Raw genomic sequence first — 21,748 nt, forward strand, 5'->3', positions numbered from 1 at the left:
TTTTACATTAACTAGGAGATAGGTGAGGTTTGATTTGAAAAGGCAGTCTTCAGTGAACGACTCTTTTCAGAGACACCAAACGTTTTGCATTTACAGATAAGTGATGTCTACTTATTCTCTGTTGACAAGGGACAGTCTTCAGTGAACGGCTCTTTTCAGAGCCATTAGTAGGCAAGGGGCAGCCTACATATCTCATTCTTAGGTACTTTGCATAAATTAGAATAATGACATTTTCATTATAGATTTCTCACCTGTAAGTAGGGATATAAGAGCCTTATTGCTATGATATGACCGGGTTTCATATCCAGCCTCTCCTAGAATATTATTATTCATATATTCATGCATAAATTAGCATATGACTCTTTCATTATAGATTTCTCACCTGTAAGTAGGGATATAAGAGCCTTATTGCTATGATATGACCGGGTCTCGTATCCAGCCTCTTCTAGTATATTATTTTCAATGACGATCTGGAAGAGCTCTCCCAGCCATGTTGACGATAAGTACACCAAGACACCGCTGTCGTGCACACTGTCTATGAATTGTTTCTGCAAATGAAAAACATAACATAATCATTAGTATAGCAATGACTTTTGACTTCTCATGAATACCACCAACAAACAAAGTTGCAGTTAATTATATTGACTTTGTATTAACTCTCTTCACGCGGGTGTCGACTGCAGACGACATGTTTCAAAAATTTTTTTTTAATTTAAAAATTTCAGAAATGTAAATTTTCATGACCATATTTGGAATCAGCATGAACAATGCATTAAAATGAGTACAAACAAGCCTAGTATTGGTTAAGTAATTCTTAAGATAGCTCTTGATATTTTGAGAAAATATTTCAAAACTTGAACTTTTTCCGTTGAAGCGCATGGCTAGCATGCAGAGCATTAGCTCCAAGATAATGGCGGGTTTTACATGTCACAATGCTTATATAATAACCACTGATCACTACAAAATGGGGTGATTTTTTTAAATTAAGGAATTTATCTTTAAAAACACTACTGTGTTGCTAATATTGAACGACACTGGACAAATGGGGTATCACAATGCGCATAGATAAACGATCCTTCTTTCTACATGTATGTTAAATTTTATGAATATGATTAATAGTTCTGAAGCTATAGGTGAACTTTATAACTGCCAAGTTACTTTTAGACTTAAAAGTCTTTACATGAACACACTGTGTTTGTGCCTACAGGACTTTTGTACCTCGACATTCTTTTACTTGACACAAAACTATTAACTACTAGGCTACCTGGAGCACAAAGTAGTTACTTGTTAAGGTTAAACAAAGACAGTTAATCTTTTGCGCTCCAAACATTGATATTCAGATAGATTTTTTCCCTATAGTCCAAACCCTACCTTTGTGAGTGGTATAGTACCAGGATTCTCATAGTGGTCACTCCTGATCAGTTTCAAGTTGAGTAAGAGACTGTAGTAAGTAGCTATATAGATGCCATCAGCATTGATGACAGGGGCTAGGTTAAGACGCTCGTTTGTTGAGTTGGACTCGGAGGGCGCTGTTCCTTGATGCCGACAATTTGTGTAATCTGTAAAAAACATGGTTGAGTGATTGTAAATCAAGCTGCTGAAAATGTAAGGCGAGTGTTTATTAAAATTGCCTCAAATTTTAAATATTATGTATTCCACAGACATTTCATTGTTTGTTCATGATAGCAGCCCTATATTAACTCTCTTCACGCAGGTGTCGACTGCAGACAAGTTTCAAAAACATTTAAAAATTCAAAATTTCAGAAATGTAAATTTTTATGACCATATTTGGAATCAGCATGAAGAATGCATTAAAATGAGTACAAACAAGCCTAGTATTGATTCAGTAGTTCTTAAGATACCTCTTAATATTTTGAGAAAATATTTCAAAACTTGAAACTTTTTCCATTGAAGCGCATGGCTAGCACGCAGAGCATTGAATGTCTGACTGAGGGCTTGTTCAGACAGGCTTAGAATGAAGTTTGTGTTAGAACATTAAGCTACCTCTGAGGTAGCTTAGCTTAGTATTAGCGCTCATCTGATCAAGTATTATGTTAACAAACACGAAGATTAACACTAAGAATCTCTGTGCATTCAGCAAGCTAACATTAAGCGATCTTTCAGTGTTAGCTCTAGCAATGCTGATGATAAATAGTCATGCGCTTTCATGTGCAATAAATAATACACTTATGCTGGTTTCATCCTTTCTGCCGCTTGTCGTGATGCTTCATCATGCCAATTGTACTTTTCTGCAAGTGGAGCGGCACACCACTGAATTGCAATGGCATGACTATGAAAGCCAATGTAGCTGCTCAGCACTGCCAAAAATCATTTCCTGTTCTCATACTCAGAGCGGTGCCGCTCCCGAGTTGACTTGAATTAAACTCCTGGCGATGCTGCTGCTTGGGCAAAGCGGTGGAGTGATCAATATATCTGCTTGCCGCTGGTCACAGCTAGCGTATCTAGTGCGATTGTATTGTATTACTGAATTGAGTTTACCCTGAATAAATAAAGTTTTACTACTACGATTGGGCAGTGAATCAAATTTGTCGTCAGAGCTGCAAAAGCAACAGGAAAGTATGAAACCAGCATTAGCTTTACCCCATAATAACTTACTTGTGACAAACTGGGAGGAAAATTTCTGAATCATCTCATCCACCTCATAGGTATTCACCATTGGAATGATCACAGGTAGGAGCTGAATCAGTGCCTGGGAATACTCCCTCGCTCCCTCACGCTCAGCCACCTCGTTAATCTTCGCCAACCGTTCGATCTCTTCCCGCCTCTGCTCCTGCTTCTCCATTAACTCCTGCTCAGACAGAGCTAACGTCTTAGCCGCTTTATCGTTTTGCTCCGCACGTATTGGGCTAATTTCTTCCAGGGAGCTTTCGTCTTCATTATATCTAAACCTGTGGACAATATCACCTTCACCTGCGTCTCCGTCCAACTGGTACGTTGGGAACTTTTGGAGATCCGCTTTCTGATGCCACCAAGTTGCTTTTGACGCAGCTCCGCTGTTGCTCTGAGTATGGCTGCAACTTCCCCAGACGAATACTCCATGTCAACGGAATCGAGATCCTCTTGCCCGCTGTCTTCGTTTTCCATTTTTACTTTCTTGGCTTGAATCACAACCTCTTCCTCTACGATGTCATCTTTAGCATCTTGATCAATAGTATCAACAGCTTTTTCAACATCAACTTTCTCCTCAGTATCGTCCTTTACATCTTCCTCTGCATCATCTGCTTCTTGTTTTGTTTCTGAATTTGTTTCTTTGTGGTCATCCTGAGTTTCCTCGATACCTTTCTTTTCGTCTTGCACCACCTCGCCTTGCATCACCTTGTTTTGCACCACATCGCCTTGCACCACCTCCTTTGCACCACCTCATCAGGAAGCTCTTCACAGTTTTCTCCATCGTCTTTTTCCTCTGGTGTATCACTGTGGGAGATATCCTCATTGATAGGTTCATCTTCATTGCCAGGTGTGTCATTGTTGCTGGGTGTGTCCTTGTTGCTAGGCATGTCCTTGTTGCTAGGCGAGTCGCTGTCACTAGGTGTGTCCTTGATGCTATTGATATCCTCAGGTTCTGTTGGTGGTACTTCTGGTGTGCCATTGGTTGTTGCTTCTTCTGGTTTATCTGCAGAAAATGTTCAAGAAATGATTGAATATTAATGTTTATTACAAAATGGCTCCATATCCCTTGCACATACAGGATCTTTGTATGCTAACACTAACACTCATGGACACTATACTGTCTTTCATACAGTAGTTCCAATTGGTTAAATATTGGATATATTGATATGAGTGAGCAATTAAAATACAGGTTTTAACAGGGATGCCAGTGCCTGAAGTGACTTTTCAGGAAAGCCTGAAAAAGTGCGCAAATTTGGGCTACAAAAAGTCTCAAAACAGGCTGAATATAAATAATAGCACAGAAATTTTGACTAACAAAAAGTAGGAAATCAGGCAACTGCCTAAAAACTGGCATCCCTGCTTTAAGCTCAATCCTTTTCAACCCTACCATCATTCTTACCACGTTATTGATTGGCTCAATAAATCACAATAGTCTTCTAGTAACCAATCAGCAAGTAGTTCTCTTGTTATTAAACAAGTGAAGTGTGATCATACCAATGGCGCTTAGAATCTCCCACAATACACCAGATGAAGTAAATCTACCCAGAACCAATTGCAACTGATGTTCACCAGTCTTATTCTGAAGCATGCCATATATAAATACTTTTGCTAATTTACTTTGCTTTCTTTAAATTTCTTCTTTAACCTTTCCTACTTATTCAGTGGATACTCTGTTCTTCTATAAGGCTCAAGGAATCGACATTGATTTAGGAAAAATCAACTGTAGAAAATATTTTGAGACAATGTAGGATTTCACCCTACATTAAACCCTATATATATATAGTCTTAGATAAAAACAAATTTTTTTTCACCAAAAATGCGAGATTGCAAAGTCTTGCAGGATGTGAGAAAAAGCAAGATTTATGCCCCAAATTGGCCAAAATAAAAAAAATACTGCCCTCTATAGTCTGTTGCTTGGATGTGCCAGAAAATGGACCGTTTTGGTAAACTCTGGCTGGAAAATCAGGTCAAACTTAAGCTTATTCAGTTGTAATGGTTGTTGAATCCGGCATACATATGGCACAGAAATAGTTTTTGTGGTACAAAAGAATCTTTTCTGGCGAGAAATGCAAGATTCGGGTATGAAAACGGGTCTTCAATATAAAAACACTGAAACCGTGTTTTTATAAACATTTTCTGTGAATTTGATTCAGAAATAGGCTGAACAACACTTCAAACATTAACAAAAACGCTGAAATCGTTAAAATGTTGAAAAGATTGCATTTTCTTTCTTAGTCTACCTATATATTCTCACCCACCTGGACTTTTTGGTATAAAATTCCTCTCTTCCTCCTCCTGTTCAGCACGTTTCAATATGATCTCCACCTGCTTGTCATTCAGCCCTTTACCCTGCGCTATCAGCTCTAGTGCCGAGAGAAGCGCCCCCACGCAGGCGACGCTTGAATGGCACACGGTACCATCTTTGCATTGAGTGGCTTCTGCTATACCGTCCATTAACCTGATGGATAGAAAAGCGTAAAAAAACAAGTTTCTTCAATCAGCAAAAATGGGCTATTCCATTTGGAAGATTTATGCAAGTCTTGTACAGAGGGAGTATGTTTTTCAAATAGAATTGGCTGGGGTTAATTATTTTGTAACACATACTCTCCCTTGTAAACATCTTCTACAAAAAGAAATTCCCTCTGAAACCCTCTTAGTTTGACCTGCTGTGACTCAAAATTGTAATTCCATACCGTATTTCCTCAAAAATAAACGCCGTTACATTTTCCCAAGGGGGGGGGGCGTTTATTAGAGGTCATTTTTAGCACAACAATTCCCGTTAAAATCATTAGGTAAGCTTAAAAGTCACGCTAAAATGACGAACTATGAACTTTTGACACTGACTTTTGGTTCACTTCCGGTTTCTGATGCAGATTTTAGCCATTTATTGCTGCTATTACCGACCATGTGAGCAACTTGATAAGCTTACTACACAAGATAGCATGGAAATATCAGAATTTTTGAAACATCTTGGTTGAAAAAAGTGGCGGGTGGGCGGGCTTATTTGAGGGGGGGGGGCGACTATTTGACGAAATACGGTATTCAATTTTTATCAAAAAAAGCAAAACATTTTTGCATATTTAAGTACAACCCCAAAGACTTGGTCAAACACATTTCTATGCATTCTGACTTCTGGCACAAATGTGCTTCATGTTCTCCTTTGTGTTCTCTCTATCTTCTGTGTGTGGGTAAAAAGTACAGGGTATGAGCGTAAGGCATACCCGGAAATGAATTGCGAACGAATGCGAATACGATACGATGTTGATTTTTTCTGACAGGTTTGGTGGTTTTCTTGGAAAATTTGGACAGAAAATGTAAAAAAAAAATATTTAAAAAATTGAAATATGACTTTTTCATTGATCATAACACGCACAATTTTATTAACACATGCGGGAGCTTTGAGACAAAGGATTTTTATAATATAGCCGTACATGGTAAGAATATCCAAATCTGGGTTCCTAGTCTTCTTTCCAGTCTTTGATTGTGGTGACTTCTCAATGCCTATAATTGGTATTGGAGGTCCTGCAAGGTCCAATAGTCTCTCTGGGTTACACAGCATCTGTTGGGATATTAATATTGAATGTTTATATCAAAGAGTGACATACATTTATTTATTTTTGAAGTTTTTTATGTAAAACAAACAAGTCAACATCCAAACATTAACATACTATCTAAATAAGCCATATACAGTGGGAGTATGGGTTTCGAATGTAATAGCCCAGGCAAGTAAAAAAAAGCGCAGTGATTTATAGTGCGCTATGCACAGGCACAACGCCTAGACATTGATCCACAAGCCTCAGCACACTTAACAGGTTTTCGCTGACCACTACGGCCCCACATCATTCCATAAACATAGGCATTCCACAAATGAACATCGCAACCAGGGTCGAGTTTCGTACGGGTTATAACGAGACAATTAGCAGTAAGTTCCTTGTCCAGGTGATCAGAATTTCAAGCTAACTAAATTTTTCCACAAACAACCATGCTACAACTTGAGTGACATGTTTACAATTATAGCAACAGGAGAGCGCCAAATTTGAGCCCCGATTATAGCAGTTGCTTACCTCTTTCAGAACATTCAAGGCTTCATTCCTCTGCGACGGTGGGGGAATAGCAAGATATGATGAAACAACGATCCCAGCACCGGTCTCAACGATTCCACGCTACCAATGAGTCTCACCAGCTCCACAGCGACGCAGTATATGATGCGATTTGCTGCCCTGTGCTTAGATGGCGCTGTTCCGGTGCTGCTTGACCCTCGGCCGTGATCTTGGGATATGTCGTTGTCGTGGCCTGGCATGGAGTGGTGGGAGATGAGGTGTTTTTCATCTCGTGGGATGCCGAGGATAGCTATTAGGGCTGGGCATAGTTCTTGCCTGCAATGAAAAAAAAAGAAGAACAAACAATATAACAAACCTATATCACATATAATATTTGTAATGCTAATACGGACACTTCTTCACTATACTCCCAAAAAACCACCTAAATGCCCGCCAAAAAACACTTGTGTTGGTTTTTATTTGCACTGGCCACAGTGAATCATGAGCTCTATGAATAAATAAATATATTTTCATAGTAAGTAATATTGCTCTTGATCAACTTGGTTGGAAGCCAATTTCTCATAGGCATCAGTACAATTGTTCTGTTTAACATACAAGATTTTGAAAAACTTGTCACCTCTTTATTTAGCTGATATATTTTCAATTCCAGAGAATCATTACAACTTTTGCCAGACCCTCAACCAAGGACAAACTATGAGAAATGTAGTTTAACATATTATAGAGATGCAATCATTTGGAACAATTTGGATGAAACTATTCAAAAATCTATGACTTTATCGATTTTCAAACATAATGCTAAGAGTGCATACTTTTAACTTTTGCTTGAGTCTATCTAAACATGATTATAAATGTTAATCATAATTCAACTTGTACTTGATTTCTTAATATGTTTTATATGATGTATTATGTCCAGAGCCCCAAGGAAGAACAATTTTTTTTGATTTTTTTGTCCGTGGTGAAATAAAGCTTCCTATCCTATCCTATCCTAAGCTAAACTGGACAGATCCAAGCACAATTAAACAAAACCCAGCAAGCTTCTGAAATTTACATTTTTCGACACATTACAGAGTAATGAATTCAAAATACCCAATAGACACCACCATCCTCTAGTAATTGCATGATAATCCAATATCAGTTCAGGGGCACTGCTAATTCAAAGACGTCTCTGATATCAAATACTCTTGAAGCGTCATGTCACATAACAGTATCATATTTCAGAGACGTCTTATAAATCACATACTCCCTAGTTTCAAAACCCAGTCGCAAACGATATAAATAATTTTGATGAACGTGGCAGCGCAGTGGGAATAATTTTGTGTATAGGCCTTATCAGGGTTGTAGCTAGCCCAAGTTGAGCATGTTGAGTGCCTGCTAATTTTACTATCCAATTCATGAATTGGATAGTAAAATTGGGATTTTTTTACTTCAAAACATTTGATTTTAGCCATTGCAATCTAAGTGTGTTCTGGGACCATTTGTCAGAATTTGCACAGATAGATATAATTTTTGCACAGGTAGATATTTGCTAAACATAGGAAAGCTTATTCTAATACACTCAGCTTCGTTCCGATGTGCTGCATCGAGTGCCCAGCTGTCAACAAAGCTCGACGTATGTGATATCACAGACCCCCGTATGTGAAATCACTGACCCGTCTTTGAAATCAGAGACGTCCGGTTATTACGAGTGCCCCTGAACTGATATGACAGATCTTGAGTCGGGGCTCTATTTTTGTTTGATTCTTGGCTTTACAAATGTACAGGTTGCAAGCCCAACACCAATTCACTGACCACCACTAGTGCTTACATTAACTTTGTCTAACTGATCTACATTATTAAAGCATATCTTACCATGTAACTTTGAGAAAGTTTTGACTTCTTCTAAGCTCAGGACCTGCATTGCTCACCATAGCTAGTATAGCTTCCAACTGCAGTGTTAGTAGTGGCTGATTAGCACTGTTACTCAGATGACCAAATCTGTAGCATAACAAAAAGAAAATGCTTATCATCTTAGGGTACAAAGACTATAATTAAAGACAGAGATAAAAACAATTTATCGCACCTGATGTCACTGTCAATTATGATCCTTGATTGGTTTACACAGGTTAATCAGCGCGTAAAAGGAAGACCGATCCATCTGGTGCTGATCGGAGAAAAGGAATAGCAGCAAATGGCAAAAAATTTCGTACTTTTACAAGGCAAAAAGCAGCTTTTCTAGGTATTGTGGACATGGTGCCTTCACCAAAGTTTCCTACTATAAAGACCTAACTTTTGAGATGGTTTGCATGTCGAAAGGTGCAAAATTAACAATAAGGCGCCCGGTTATAAATCCGCGTTCAGCAAGTCATCATCACGACACTTGTAAACAAACCATGCTCGAATTTGATTGACAGATGACGTCAGACGCGATAAATTGTTTTTATCTGCGTGCATTCGCGTATACGCAATAAAGAGTTGCGTGATTTCGCGATAGACCGTGAAAATACGCGGTAATTGCGTAGGAGTCTCGCCTGTCGCATTTCATGGAACAATCGGCCCTCATTATCGGATGATGCTGAGACTTTGACTGGTTGTACGGGCTCTGTTTTCCCTCTCCTTTGTGGGTACAAACCAAAAGATTGATGATGTTCAAATCGTCTTAGGGAACTAAAGCATTTTCTGGGTACCCATGCTAGATTCTGGGTTCCTGGAGGTAACCCCTACCAGGACTAATTCTAAGTAAGAATACCCTGGGGTGTTAACTATGTGGAAAAGCTAACCAAAGTAAAAATTTCAATTAAATGAACACAGCTACCAACAGCTACACACAATCCAAACGCTGTCATATTCTAAGTACAATGTGAATACGCAACCTGGGATACTGAATAAAAATGCTGTCCAATCGCAAATGAGCATGAGTTGGATTCACTTCTACATTGCGCACACACAGGCGTTCATCACAGTGTACTCGGACAATTGTCATGCTGTTTGCAGCTGTGTTCATTCAAATGAAATTTCATGAAAGTAATATCTATGCAACAATGGTAAGCTTAATTATCTCATTTCCCACCTTTCCCCTTCCAATTCCTCATCCCCTCTTTTTACCTTTGTGATTCAGTGAGTTTGGTACAGAAGAAGCTAAGCACTCGGATAAAGGCATCACAGGGAACCTCTGCTAATCTGGCTATCTCATCTTCAGCTGCAGTTGTAAATAAAAAGGAAAGAACCAAAATCACAAATTAGAAAGAATCTTTGTACCCATCTTTGATACAACTAAATTGACCTCTTCGATAAATCCCATTTAAGTCTTTGCGCGTACACCTGAGATGTCGTCATTTGACGTCACGCCGACTTGCAATGAGCAGTATGATATTCGCTAAACGATGTGCACATCGGCGTGACGTCAAATGACAATATCTCAGGTGTACTCGCAAAGGCTTATAAGCGACACCTGAGATGTCGCTATTTGACGTCACGCCGACTTGCAATGCACAGTAACATGTTCGCTAAACAATGTGCGCATCGGCACAGATCGGCATGACGTCAAATGACAACATCTCAGGTGTACTCGCAAAGGCTTAGGGGATTTACCAAGAAGGTCAATTGCACAAAGAGAGTGTTATTGGGCTATTCCAATTGAAATCCATACACCCCCTATAGTGTTGGTATCGACAAGGCTTTGTCGACAATATTGTCGACAAAAGCACTTTTGCCGATTGTCGACAAGAGCTGTGCATGTATCGACAAAAAGTAAACAAACAATTTGGCTAAGAAAGCTTGAAAAGATTAACATCTTAACAAAAATTTACCAAGGTATTTTCGGGATCTCTTATTCTTTACATCTTTGTCGATTTCCCTGACGTTCTCGCTATGTTTCTTTAGCGTTTTCATCCCGACTTTTTTGATCTATCGCACACGCTGGTATAGCATCCAATTCTTTCACTCAGCAGTCGCCATTTTTGCTGTCACGCAACATTGGCAAACAGGGAAAGTCCCTGATGATCAACTTTATTTATTGAAACAAGCACACTGATTGGGTATTTATGTGAAATGGGTAAAATATGAGCCAATCACAGACGCTGTTTATTTGCGATTTGTCCTTTCACACGATGTTTTTTTTCTCATCTCTGACAATGACATCATGGGTCACAGACACGTACGTGCGTTCCACAGCATTCAATTGTGAATGTACATTGTAAAGCTATAATTAATATTCATTACACTAAAAGGTCAAGGCGAATCATGATGACATCGATGGGTCACATACGTACTTTGCACAGGGTTTAATTGTGAATGTACAGTTGAGTTATGAATATTCAGCGCACGAGACAAGAGGAAGCGCTAGCCACGCGGTGTGTGTTGAAGGAAAGCGCCAGGCTATAATTGACATTGCGTGAATACATAGGCGGAAATAGTTTGATTGCTAAACCATGGCATCAAACATACTTTGATGGACTTTTTTGACCAAGGGACTCTGACACCAGGTATTGTTAATAATAAACATGACTTCTTTATTGTAACGAACTGTTAAGCCTCCAAGCATACAAAAGTATTTTCCAACTCACAAAACAGTCACGTGCTCGGAATAATTGCACACGCTCTCCATATTTGGGGAAATGGGGCGGAGTTCAGAGCAAGTTGCGCGATGAGGCGGATTAATATCGGTAATTTGTGATTCGGCACTTCTGATGTTTACATTTAGCAACTGAAAAAATGGGAACGAAGGGACGGGAAATCATCAGATTTGCGGATCATGTTTGGTATCTTTTTTATATTTCAGCTCAAAATCTAGCATATTTAACTCTTGCCTGGTTTTCTAAAAATGGGTCAATCATTCATTGCCAATTCGTATCGCTGTCATGGTATTCCCGCAGCGTGTGGTGCCATCGTGGTTTCCCGTCGTGTAGGTTGCCGAATTTTGCACCCGGAACGTCGCAAAATTCGCCAGGTTTGTGGGACGATTTTGGGGGTTATTAATTAGGTCTGATTGTCGACAGTTGTCGACGTCGACTTTTTAATTTTGTCGATTGTCGACAATGAAAATGCTTGCCGATACCAGCACTAACCCCCTATAGAAGACATGACCTTAATCTTCCACACAGGGAGTGTGTATTTCAAATGGGGTTACCTGAATGAGTGACTCCATTTGAAATCTACACCCCTTGTCTGTAAAGTTAAGGCCATGTCTTCCACAGGGGGTGTATGGATTTCAACTGGGCCCTATTCCACTAAATGTCAGCAATTTATACCCATTTTAATTGACAAAAGGTAGAGCTTCAAAAATGACAACATTTTCACTGATTTTCTTCCCATATGCAAATAATGAACACACCAAAGTCTCTTAAACCATCACACCACAGTGAGCCCATTTCAAATTGACCGGGAATGTGCTTAGTATTGGTAACAAATAGCACAATATAGCATTATCACAGGTCAATAGTATACAAATATTGACTGCTATGCGGGGCATGGTTAAAATTATAGGCCCAAGGTGATCTCAAAATTTTTAGAAATTACAGCAGGCTTATAATTTTAACCATGTCCCGAATATAAAGCAGTCAATATTTGTTATATACCGAATGGATGTAAGTGGATGTTGCGATTGCGCAGTTTGATTGAGACACACATGCCCGGTCCATAGGTCATTTCCATGACCGGTCCATAGTTCATTTTGAAGGAATAGCTAATTCAATGACCGCACTTTCAACCAATCAGATGACAGGAATCTATATGAGGTATATAATAACTATTATATATTTATAGCACAAAAATGCGACTGCAGATGACATGTTTCAAATTTTTTTAAAACAAATTCAAAAATTTCAGATTTGTTCATTTTCATGAACATATTTGAAATCAGCATAAAATATGCATTAAATGAGTACAAACAAGCCTGGTATCGGTTCAGTGGTTCTTGAGATAGCTTTTGATATTTTGAGAAAATATCTCATAATTTTTTTATGTTGAAGCTTATGGCTAGCATGCAGAGCATTAATCCTCTTACCCAGCATAGCATCCTTGGTTTCCTCCTCCATCTCATCTGATTTGGTCCCATTGGGAAGCTGATGATAAATCAAACAAACAAATTCATACAATGAAATAACTAAATAAATATTGACTACTAACTTTGAATCCAAAGTGATCAATTATTTTTAGTACATAACACTCATCCAGGGCTCAAATTTAGAATAATAAAATGCAGCTAAATCCAAGCAGAACCTAGAGAGGCAATTTCATGCTTTTCAATACCCAGAAAGATTGATTGATTGACTGAATGACTCCATTTGAAATCCACACCCCCTGTGTGGGAGATTAAGGTCATGTCTTCCATTGACATTGATGGAAGGGACAAGAAGGGACATTTTCCAACAATCTCTAGATAGGTTTTTGATTTGATTTGATTTGATTCGGTATCTCCATATTGCACATACAACAATACAAGGTAAATAGATATAAAATGCATTAAGATAAATAACATATAATACACAAAAAACAAAGCAAGGAGATATCACAGGATAGCCCTTTAAGCCCAAAGGCTTATTTCCGAAGGGGTCCTACATAGAAGGGCAAAAGGCATACATACATATAAAAACATACAAAGAAATATATATATACAAGTGAATATTAAAAGTAAAATAAAATCTTTAAACATGATTAAAATCATTAGAAACTAAATTTGGTTAAAAAAATGAGTTTTTACAGACTTTTTGAAACTTTGTTTATTAGAAATTGATTTGATTGCACTTGGTAAGTTGGCCCAATCCTGAATGGCATTATAATAAAAAGAGCCAGAAGTGATGGTAGTGGATTTTGGAACACGAAAATTTTGAGCACTGTTTCTAGTACTGTATTGGTGCACGTTTGAAACTCTGGTAAAATTTGAACTAAGATAGTCTGGGCCAACTTCATTAAAAATATCAAAAACATGGTTCAACCTGAGTTGTTTAGCCCTATTTTGTATGTTAAGGAAATTAAGATCTTTAAAATCATCTTCTGTAATATGATACATGCAATTCTTATTTAAAATAAATCTGATAACTTTGTTTTGAGCAATTTGTAGGCTTTTACTCATCTGCTTATGTGTGCCAGCATGCCAAGAAGAAATAGAGTAATCAAACAAACAAAGTACAAGAGCAGAGCATAAAATTTTCTTGATATTTTGATCAAGAAACTTTGCCTGTCTGTAAAGAAATTTGAGTCTAGAATTACTTTTTTTATGACACCAAGACCCATTTCGTCACCATTCAAGCACTGGTCAATAGTAAGGCCTTAAAGTATTTGACTGAGGGAGTAGCATGAATTGTCTAGATAGGTTTGTGACCCCTTTCATTCAATCAATGCAAAATATTTTGGATTTTTTTGGAAAGGAGAGCAAAACATTTTAGAAACATTTTCAGATATCTTCCAGGACCAAAATTACAAACTGCTTTGCATGCAATTGACCAGATAAAGTCATTTTTGGATCAGGTCAACCAGAAGATATTACATTTTCCCAGTGTGTATACACTACTGAACACACATGCCATGAAAATTCTAAACATTATGTTACTCCGTCAAATACCTCCCCTCCCTGACAATTCACCCCTGTAATGCCTCTGAGAATAAATTGAACAGGGGACAATATGGAAGAGTAAAAACAGAAACAAATGTTAATCCTCTCCATGTCAACAGCAGACGACAAATTTCAAATTTTCCAGAATAGTACATTTTCATGACCATATTTGGTCATGAAAATGCATGAAAAATGCATTAGAATGAGTACAAACAAGCTTTGTATTGACAGTGGTGGCACCATGAGTATTTTTTTTTTGGGGGGGCATGGGGAAGTGAATTTCAGGGGAAAAAATAAAATTTATCATTCTTTAAATTGCAGCAAAAGTTTGGGTTTTAAGGCTGACAAGGCCTTAAAAGTGGGAGAAAAACTGGGTGGGGTAGGGTTAGAAAAATATGGGGGGGGGGGAATATCCCCCATCCCCTTCCTGTAGTACCACCACAGAATATCTCAAAACTTGGGACTTTCAATGTTGGCTAATATACAAAGCATTAAGAAAAAGAGATGCCAATGTTTACATCAATAGTTTTGCTCTACTGGTCATGTTTCCAAATGCCAGAGGTAATGACGTTTGAGCTCAGCCACCAGAGCATGGTACTCCTAAGTGCCATCACTGTCATGCTCTATCACTCGACCACGAACAAAAACACATGCACAACAAGCTGCACGGTCAGTTTTTATTGCACTGTGGGATACATTGTGATAACTAATAACATTGAAAATAGAGATTTCAAGTTGAAAAACAGTTGTTATGTTGGTATTCAAGACATAAATAGGCACTAGAAACCCACAAAGGCAAGAAAGTATCCATTTATGGCAAGATATGGCGAGGCTAGGCGAGGAAGCCTAGTAAAAAAGTAAGGAATGGCGAGGTTGAGAAAACTAAATTAAGACTTAATTTAGTTATGCTTAAATTAGTTATCTCAACCTCGCCATTCCTTAAGGGGTGGGTATGAACCTTTGGACAGTATTTATTGTGGGACATTAGAGCACATCAGACATATCGAATTGCATTCTGAATACGAAGAATGTCCTTCTGATATCAAATAATTTTGATTTTTGAAATTAGCAATGTAATACACATTTTATGGCAAATGATTAAAAATTGATATTTTGATATTTAACAATACTCAAGTAAACTTTATAAATCTGATAATATGTACTTAAAGTGTATGTAGGTGGGATGAAAAGCCGACGATCAATTGAAAATTTTGACCTTTCGTATTGAAGATATGGATTTTTGTTCCCAAAACACCAAAAAAAATTTGGTCTTTTTGGGAAAAAATCCATATCTTCAATATGAAAGGTCAAAATTTTCAATTGATCGTCGGCTTTACCTCCCAACTTTGAGAATATATCATTAGAATTATAAAATTTACATCGAGGACTGTTATATATCAAAAATGTGACAAATATCAAATTTTTATAATTTGTCATAAAATTTGTATTAGCCTATATCGTGAATTTCAAAAAATGAAAATTATTTGATATCAGAAGGACATTCTTCGTATTCAGAATGCTATTCGATATGTCTGATGTGCTCTCATGTCCCACAAAAAATACTGTCAAACGCCATTCCAGATCCCTTAATAGACTAACTCGACTAACTCGCCTTTTTAATAGGCTACCTCACCTCTCCTCGCCTAGCCATTTCTCGCCAAAAATGGGTACTTTCTACGCATTTATGGGTTGTCATATGGGTAATGAACACATTACAACATTTCAATTCTTACAGGTTTGACGGCTTTGACAAAAACTATTGTTATGCAATACAACCAATTGAACCAAACCATTGTACGGAAGCCAACTTGCCTAAAGAAATTCCAACAAAACTGCATAAAGTCTGCACCATATGCTAGCGTCCAATTACATCACTTGCCTCTTGCAAGTCATGTGAAACGTAAGAAATTGCTTTGGACTAAAACTTTACAACTAAATTGGTAAATATGCCACAACTTACCTCACTTTCGCCTTCTTTCTGCATACCAACAGCTAAATCGCTTGCTCCAAGCATCTGTGTGACGGTGACTTTGGCCGCTGCTCGGACAGCCGGCTGAGTGCTGCGTTGGAACGCTTCCATACATAGCTATATGAAAATGAAGATTAAAAATAAAAAGCCAAAAGGAATTACCTTTATGAAGTTAATATCAAGTGGTGATAGGTATATTGCTTTGTCAAGTACTGGGTTAATAATAATGATGTCCCATGATGCAGTTTGGTTTAGTGATGGTTACTTGTGGAACTACATTAAGGTTGATCTTAACCCTGAAATTATGGAAACTTATGGAAACCAAAAATGGTTGAAATTTTCACAAAACTATTAATTTTTGTGCAAAATTCATTCATTTTCAACCATTTTTGGTGAAAATTTCTCAAAGTTAGTCAAAATTGGAGAATGCATTTCTTATGAGCATTAATTTCCATCCATTGCCTGTAATACTGCAGGAGATTGGTGAGCATTGGGCTATTCCATTTAAAATCCACACTACCCCTGTGGAAGATTTAGCTAAAGTCTTCTACAGAGGAGTATGAGTTTCAAATAGAGCAGACATTTGGATAACTTCTATTTGAAATACTCACCCCATTTGTTGAAAATATAGGTAAAGCCATGAAACAGGGGGAGTGTGGGTTTCAAAATGATTAACCCTGACCAATTACAATTGAAAAACATACTCCCCCTGTGGAAGACATTTCCAGAATCTTCCACAGGGGTAGTGTGGACTTCAATTGGAATAGCCAAATTTTCTGCATCAAAGTGATGGTACTTTATTCATACCACATCCAGATAAAATTATTCACTATAACGTTTTATTATTAGTACCATGTTAAATGTTAACAGTTTGAAACTAAATTTCCAAAGCTTTCGTCTTTACACATATCGTTGTGTGATTTGTACTCCAGTAATTTTGATTGGGTAGTAAAAATTTATGACTTTGTCGAGTTGTTGACTGGCAGCTGCTGTAGCAGATATATAACTTAGATTTTAAATAAACAATACATTGGGTTACAAAGTGCATTATGACTACATGTAAATCAAATTAAGCAGAAAAGCTACAATTATTAGTATGTTAAACAAAGGCACAACTAGTATGCATAGAAAGAGGCAAGCAAGCTTATAACTTGTAAAGGTATTACTATGAAATATCCGAATTAAAAGAAAAGTGCATCAAAATTAATGGATAAGTTAATATTTTCCTTGTCATATCGTAAAAATTGGTTAATAATAAGCATATGTGCCTATTAACGAGTTGTTTGGACAAGAACTGATTTTCAGTAGTGGTAATTTGTAATACCGTGATTCGGCCCGAGTATAGTCCCACGCCGAGTATAATCCCACTTCCCATTTAGTATTCATGTCATACTTATTAATGATTTCAAAATGCATTGAATTTGAATGCATTTTGAAATCATTAATAGAGTATGACATGAAAACAAAGTATCAATTTTCATATTAAAAATACAAAATATCTTGAAATATTTTTTTTTTTTTTTTTTTTTTTTTTTTAGGTCAACCATAAATGATCCTAGCATCTAGGTCTAGGTCCAGGGACACTCCAAAACCGAACAAAATAAACTAAAAAAAAAAAAAAAATTTTTTTTTTTGAAATTGAGTATAATCCCACCCCCAATTGTGAAAAATGTTCACATAAAAAATGGGTGGGACTATACTCGGACCAATACGGTATGTTAATTTAAAGCCATATTATAACATTTCTGTAAAAATAGATTAATTAGTATTTATTTTCCATAAAATGTTAGCTTCAGATATGTCCCCTTTTAATTTTGAGCCGAGCAAATGAGGTAAAGCATAGAAAATTGGAATTTACTACTAGTACCCATGCATGTTCCTCCCGCGGTTGTAATACGGTACGATCCTCGGGGTGTGTGTGTATGTGTATCCCACGCTCCGTGTACGTACTGTGCATACGTGTTCAACTAATATTTCCATTGCAATAATAAAACGCCGGTTCAAGCCTTTTATTCAAAATCTCGGATTTTGACAAAACTACAGCACCTAAGGTCTTGATTTTTGCAGAGTATCTTTATTGGTTAAAGTACATTACAATCATGTAAAAACCAGAATTTAAAAATTTTCTGAGGGCGTTCTCCTCAGCAAATGTTATAATATGGGTTTAAAGGAAAAAAATACCAAACTACCCTGAAAATGTGTTCTTGTCCGAGCAACTTGTTAATAGGCACATTATGCTTATCAACTAATTTTTACGGTATACTGTATAAGAGTTTATGATTTCCGACAAAGCGTACCACTTGTACATGTTGGTATATCACTGTAAAAGTGGACATTTTTGCGCTTCATTTATTTTCGCGTTTTTCGCATTCCAAGCTGTTACCGCGGAAATAACAATTTGCGACTATATTCCTTTTGTGTATAAGTCAATGTAAGGAAACTAAGAATCGCAAATTTAAAAACAAGGGAAACAGTTCAAAATTGGCACTGAAAACGCGAAAAATTAATAACGTGAAAATTTCAACTTTTACAGTATATGGTTAAAAGTTCATATTTGGGTATTGTTAAATTCGCAACCTAACTTCTATTCACAAAATTTGCAACGATAATAAACACTCTGCTAAAATTACCACTAATGCACTCCACATGCACTTTTACACAAATCAGCAGGAACATTCACTGTCACTGAAATTAATTTCTACTTCATTGACTAAAATGTTCTAGTGTATGTTCACACATGTCCAATAGAACTGCAAAGGATCCTGGGACACCGTATATTTCCAATTACCCAAACACCTGGGATATCCATTACATATCAAACTGTAGAAATGTCAATGAGTTATTGCCTCCATTGATGACGCAGGAATGATGTGACCCGCAACTGATGCTGTAAAAGTGGAACATTTTTGCGAGATTAATTTTTCCCATTTTGCTAATTTTGAACGGTTTCCCTTGTTTTTAAATTTGTGGTTCTAAGTTTCCTTTAATTGGGCTCTTCCAGTTGAAATCCAAACACCCCCTATGGAAGACATGACATTAACTTCCCATACAACAGGGAAGTGGCACTAGGCTAGTGCACTTCCCTGCATACAGGGAGTGTGAAATTCAAATGGGGTTACCTAAATGGGTGATTCGGATGGTTCCAGAGTAGGGTTCCATACCTGGTTGTATGGATTTCAACTGGAATGGCCCATTCCCACATTTTCTGCTTTTCTGAATAATATTCCACAGGATAATGTGTTTTGTGAAATACTTTACTACCTCTAACCAAAATGCAAAGCAGCAAAATACACAAACCCCATATGGATGACACACCATCAGCAGCAGTAAATATATGAACAAATGTACCCAATTTGCAATGCACTGTGGGATACAATAATTGGACATAAATCACCAACATATGGAACAAGCATTACTACAATTACACATCAGTAAAGTGAGTGATTGTAGCAAATTATCTCTTTCAATTTTGTAAAAAAACAACAACAATGAGATAGTAATTTCATAGTTTGGCTAGCACATGCAGCAGCTTACTAAAGCTAATTTTTGCACAACATTTATTTTCGCCTTTAAAAGTAACTACTACAGTGAAAATAACAACTGCCAAATATATATTCCTTTTGTGTAGCCTATAAGTAAATGTAAGGCAGCTTACAATTGTGAATTTAACAACATGCGAAACCATCCAAAATTTACTTAGTGTGAACAATTACTTGCGCGAAAATTACCACTTTTAAAATGCTCCCTAATTCTGGTTCAACACGTGGCATATATGGCCACTTGCTTGGGAGAATTTTATAATAAAATAAATATTTCCACACATCTATACTGTAGGAGTTAAATTTTAATATCTGCATTTCTTTTCTCCATAGGCAGATGAAGTAATGGGCACTTAACACCAATACCCATACGGGTATGCGCCCTTGGAAAGACCCCCAGTATTAGACTGCGCAGGTCCTACAGACTGCTAAATTTGACCCAAACAGAATGCTAAAAGAGCCCTGTTTTTAATAATTTCAGATCTAAAAGACTCCCAAATTGTTCATTTCTGATTTTCCCCAGAAGAATATCAGATGCAACCAAACAGCCAAGAAAGATCCTTGATTTTGACTGTTCACAGCTCAAAAGACCCCCCCCCCTTTTACAGGTATTTGATCAGCTGCCAAAGACCCACCATCTCTGAATTCCGGGGGAGCATATATCCACCAAAAAAAGCTAATAGATGACAAAGCCGATTAACTCCATTTTCACAATTTTTGAGTCAATGCCATCAAAACCTGCTCTATATCAAAAGCAGCACATATGTGTGTATTATTTTCTCTATTATTTGACCAATTATATTTGCTTACATATCACATTAAAAATCTTGATAAAGCAGAAAATCTTGACAATGAAATTTATGAAAATGTTAATTAGTACGTATCAGGGTTGCATGGTTTAGTAAAACTAGTTCTAATGGTAGTGAATGATCTACATTAAGTTATGGTATTATGGTGGCACTAACATACGCAAATATAAAATATGTTATAAAATATATTGTCATTGGGCAGGAAAGACCCCCCATGTACTTCCTTGAACATGTTTAAACAAAACAGCCAAGCGGTTACATAGGAGGTTTTGCTTTAAACATGTTCAGGGGCCAATGACACATAGGTTTTTTTCTGCCCAAGGACGATATTGTATTGAGGTTAATTTGCCATAGCTGGCTTTAATTTCTGCCAGATAAGCACTCAGTTACTGCCCAATATTAAATAAACACAGCTCTTTACAATATGAGGAACGTATACTTCCAACTTCTTATGCACCATGTCAATGCCCTCATTAGATGTTCATTGTAAACAAGTAACATTTCGAGGCTTTGATGCTGAATTATGGCAACACCGTCAAGATTTGTCTAATGTTACACATGGGCTCCCTTAACATAACCGGAATTTTAGGCACAAACGAAAAGTGCTCTCCTGTAAAATCCAACCAGCCAAAACAGGTATGGACCCCAATTCTTGTTGGGATTTTCAGAGGAGGGCACTCTCCATTTGTACATAAAATTTACCCTTAGGCAAAGGAGCCCAAGTGCGCCATTAGGTAATTTTTACGGTATGTTAAAAAATAAGTAATAAGTAACTGCAAAGTAAAAAGTATGTTAGCATGTCAGTATACATCACAACGTGCAGAATGATATTAGTTAGGGACAGGTTACTATTTACACCGGAGGGAATGGGGGATTTCAATTTATTAAAAAAAAAAATGTGTTTCACCCTTCACTTCCGTTCAGAAATTCCGCATTTACCTTATTTTATGAAATTTCTCCATTTAAATGTCACATTCCCCGCTCTTTCCTAGCAAAAAAAATTTAGATTTCCCCCCTTTTGTTCACAAAAAATTGTGCATTCCATCTAAAATCCGGATTCCCTCTGCATAAATAATGACCGCTCCCTAAAAACAATTAAATAACAATGAGAAGGAAATAATGAAACAGTTACTAGGCCTATATAGTAAATACTGTAGAGAAAGGCAAAAAAAAAGTTTATTTAGCATTGCCTTAACTGGTAGAAAGGAAAA

General features: G+C 37.2%; 1 protein-coding gene across 1 annotated transcript in view; it reads right to left on the reverse strand.

The window, feature by feature from the left end:
- Nucleotides 1-21,748, reverse strand: part of LOC140157966 (brefeldin A-inhibited guanine nucleotide-exchange protein 3-like) — a 90,665-nt gene that overhangs the window by 54,139 nt on the left and 14,778 nt on the right. Inside the window, 12 exon segments of the mRNA XM_072181215.1 lie at nucleotides 383-548; nucleotides 1,372-1,559; nucleotides 2,617-3,054; nucleotides 3,362-3,634; nucleotides 4,890-5,089; nucleotides 6,063-6,190; nucleotides 6,696-6,742; nucleotides 6,745-7,007; nucleotides 8,541-8,666; nucleotides 9,774-9,867; nucleotides 12,673-12,730; nucleotides 16,181-16,306. Of these exon segments, the coding sequence (XP_072037316.1) occupies nucleotides 383-548; nucleotides 1,372-1,559; nucleotides 2,617-3,054; nucleotides 3,362-3,634; nucleotides 4,890-5,089; nucleotides 6,063-6,190; nucleotides 6,696-6,742; nucleotides 6,745-7,007; nucleotides 8,541-8,666; nucleotides 9,774-9,867; nucleotides 12,673-12,730; nucleotides 16,181-16,306 (2,107 nt within the window).

Source organism: Amphiura filiformis, chromosome 7 (assembly GCF_039555335.1).
Source record: "Amphiura filiformis chromosome 7, Afil_fr2py, whole genome shotgun sequence".
Taxonomy (NCBI): Eukaryota; Metazoa; Echinodermata; class Ophiuroidea; order Amphilepidida; family Amphiuridae; genus Amphiura; species Amphiura filiformis.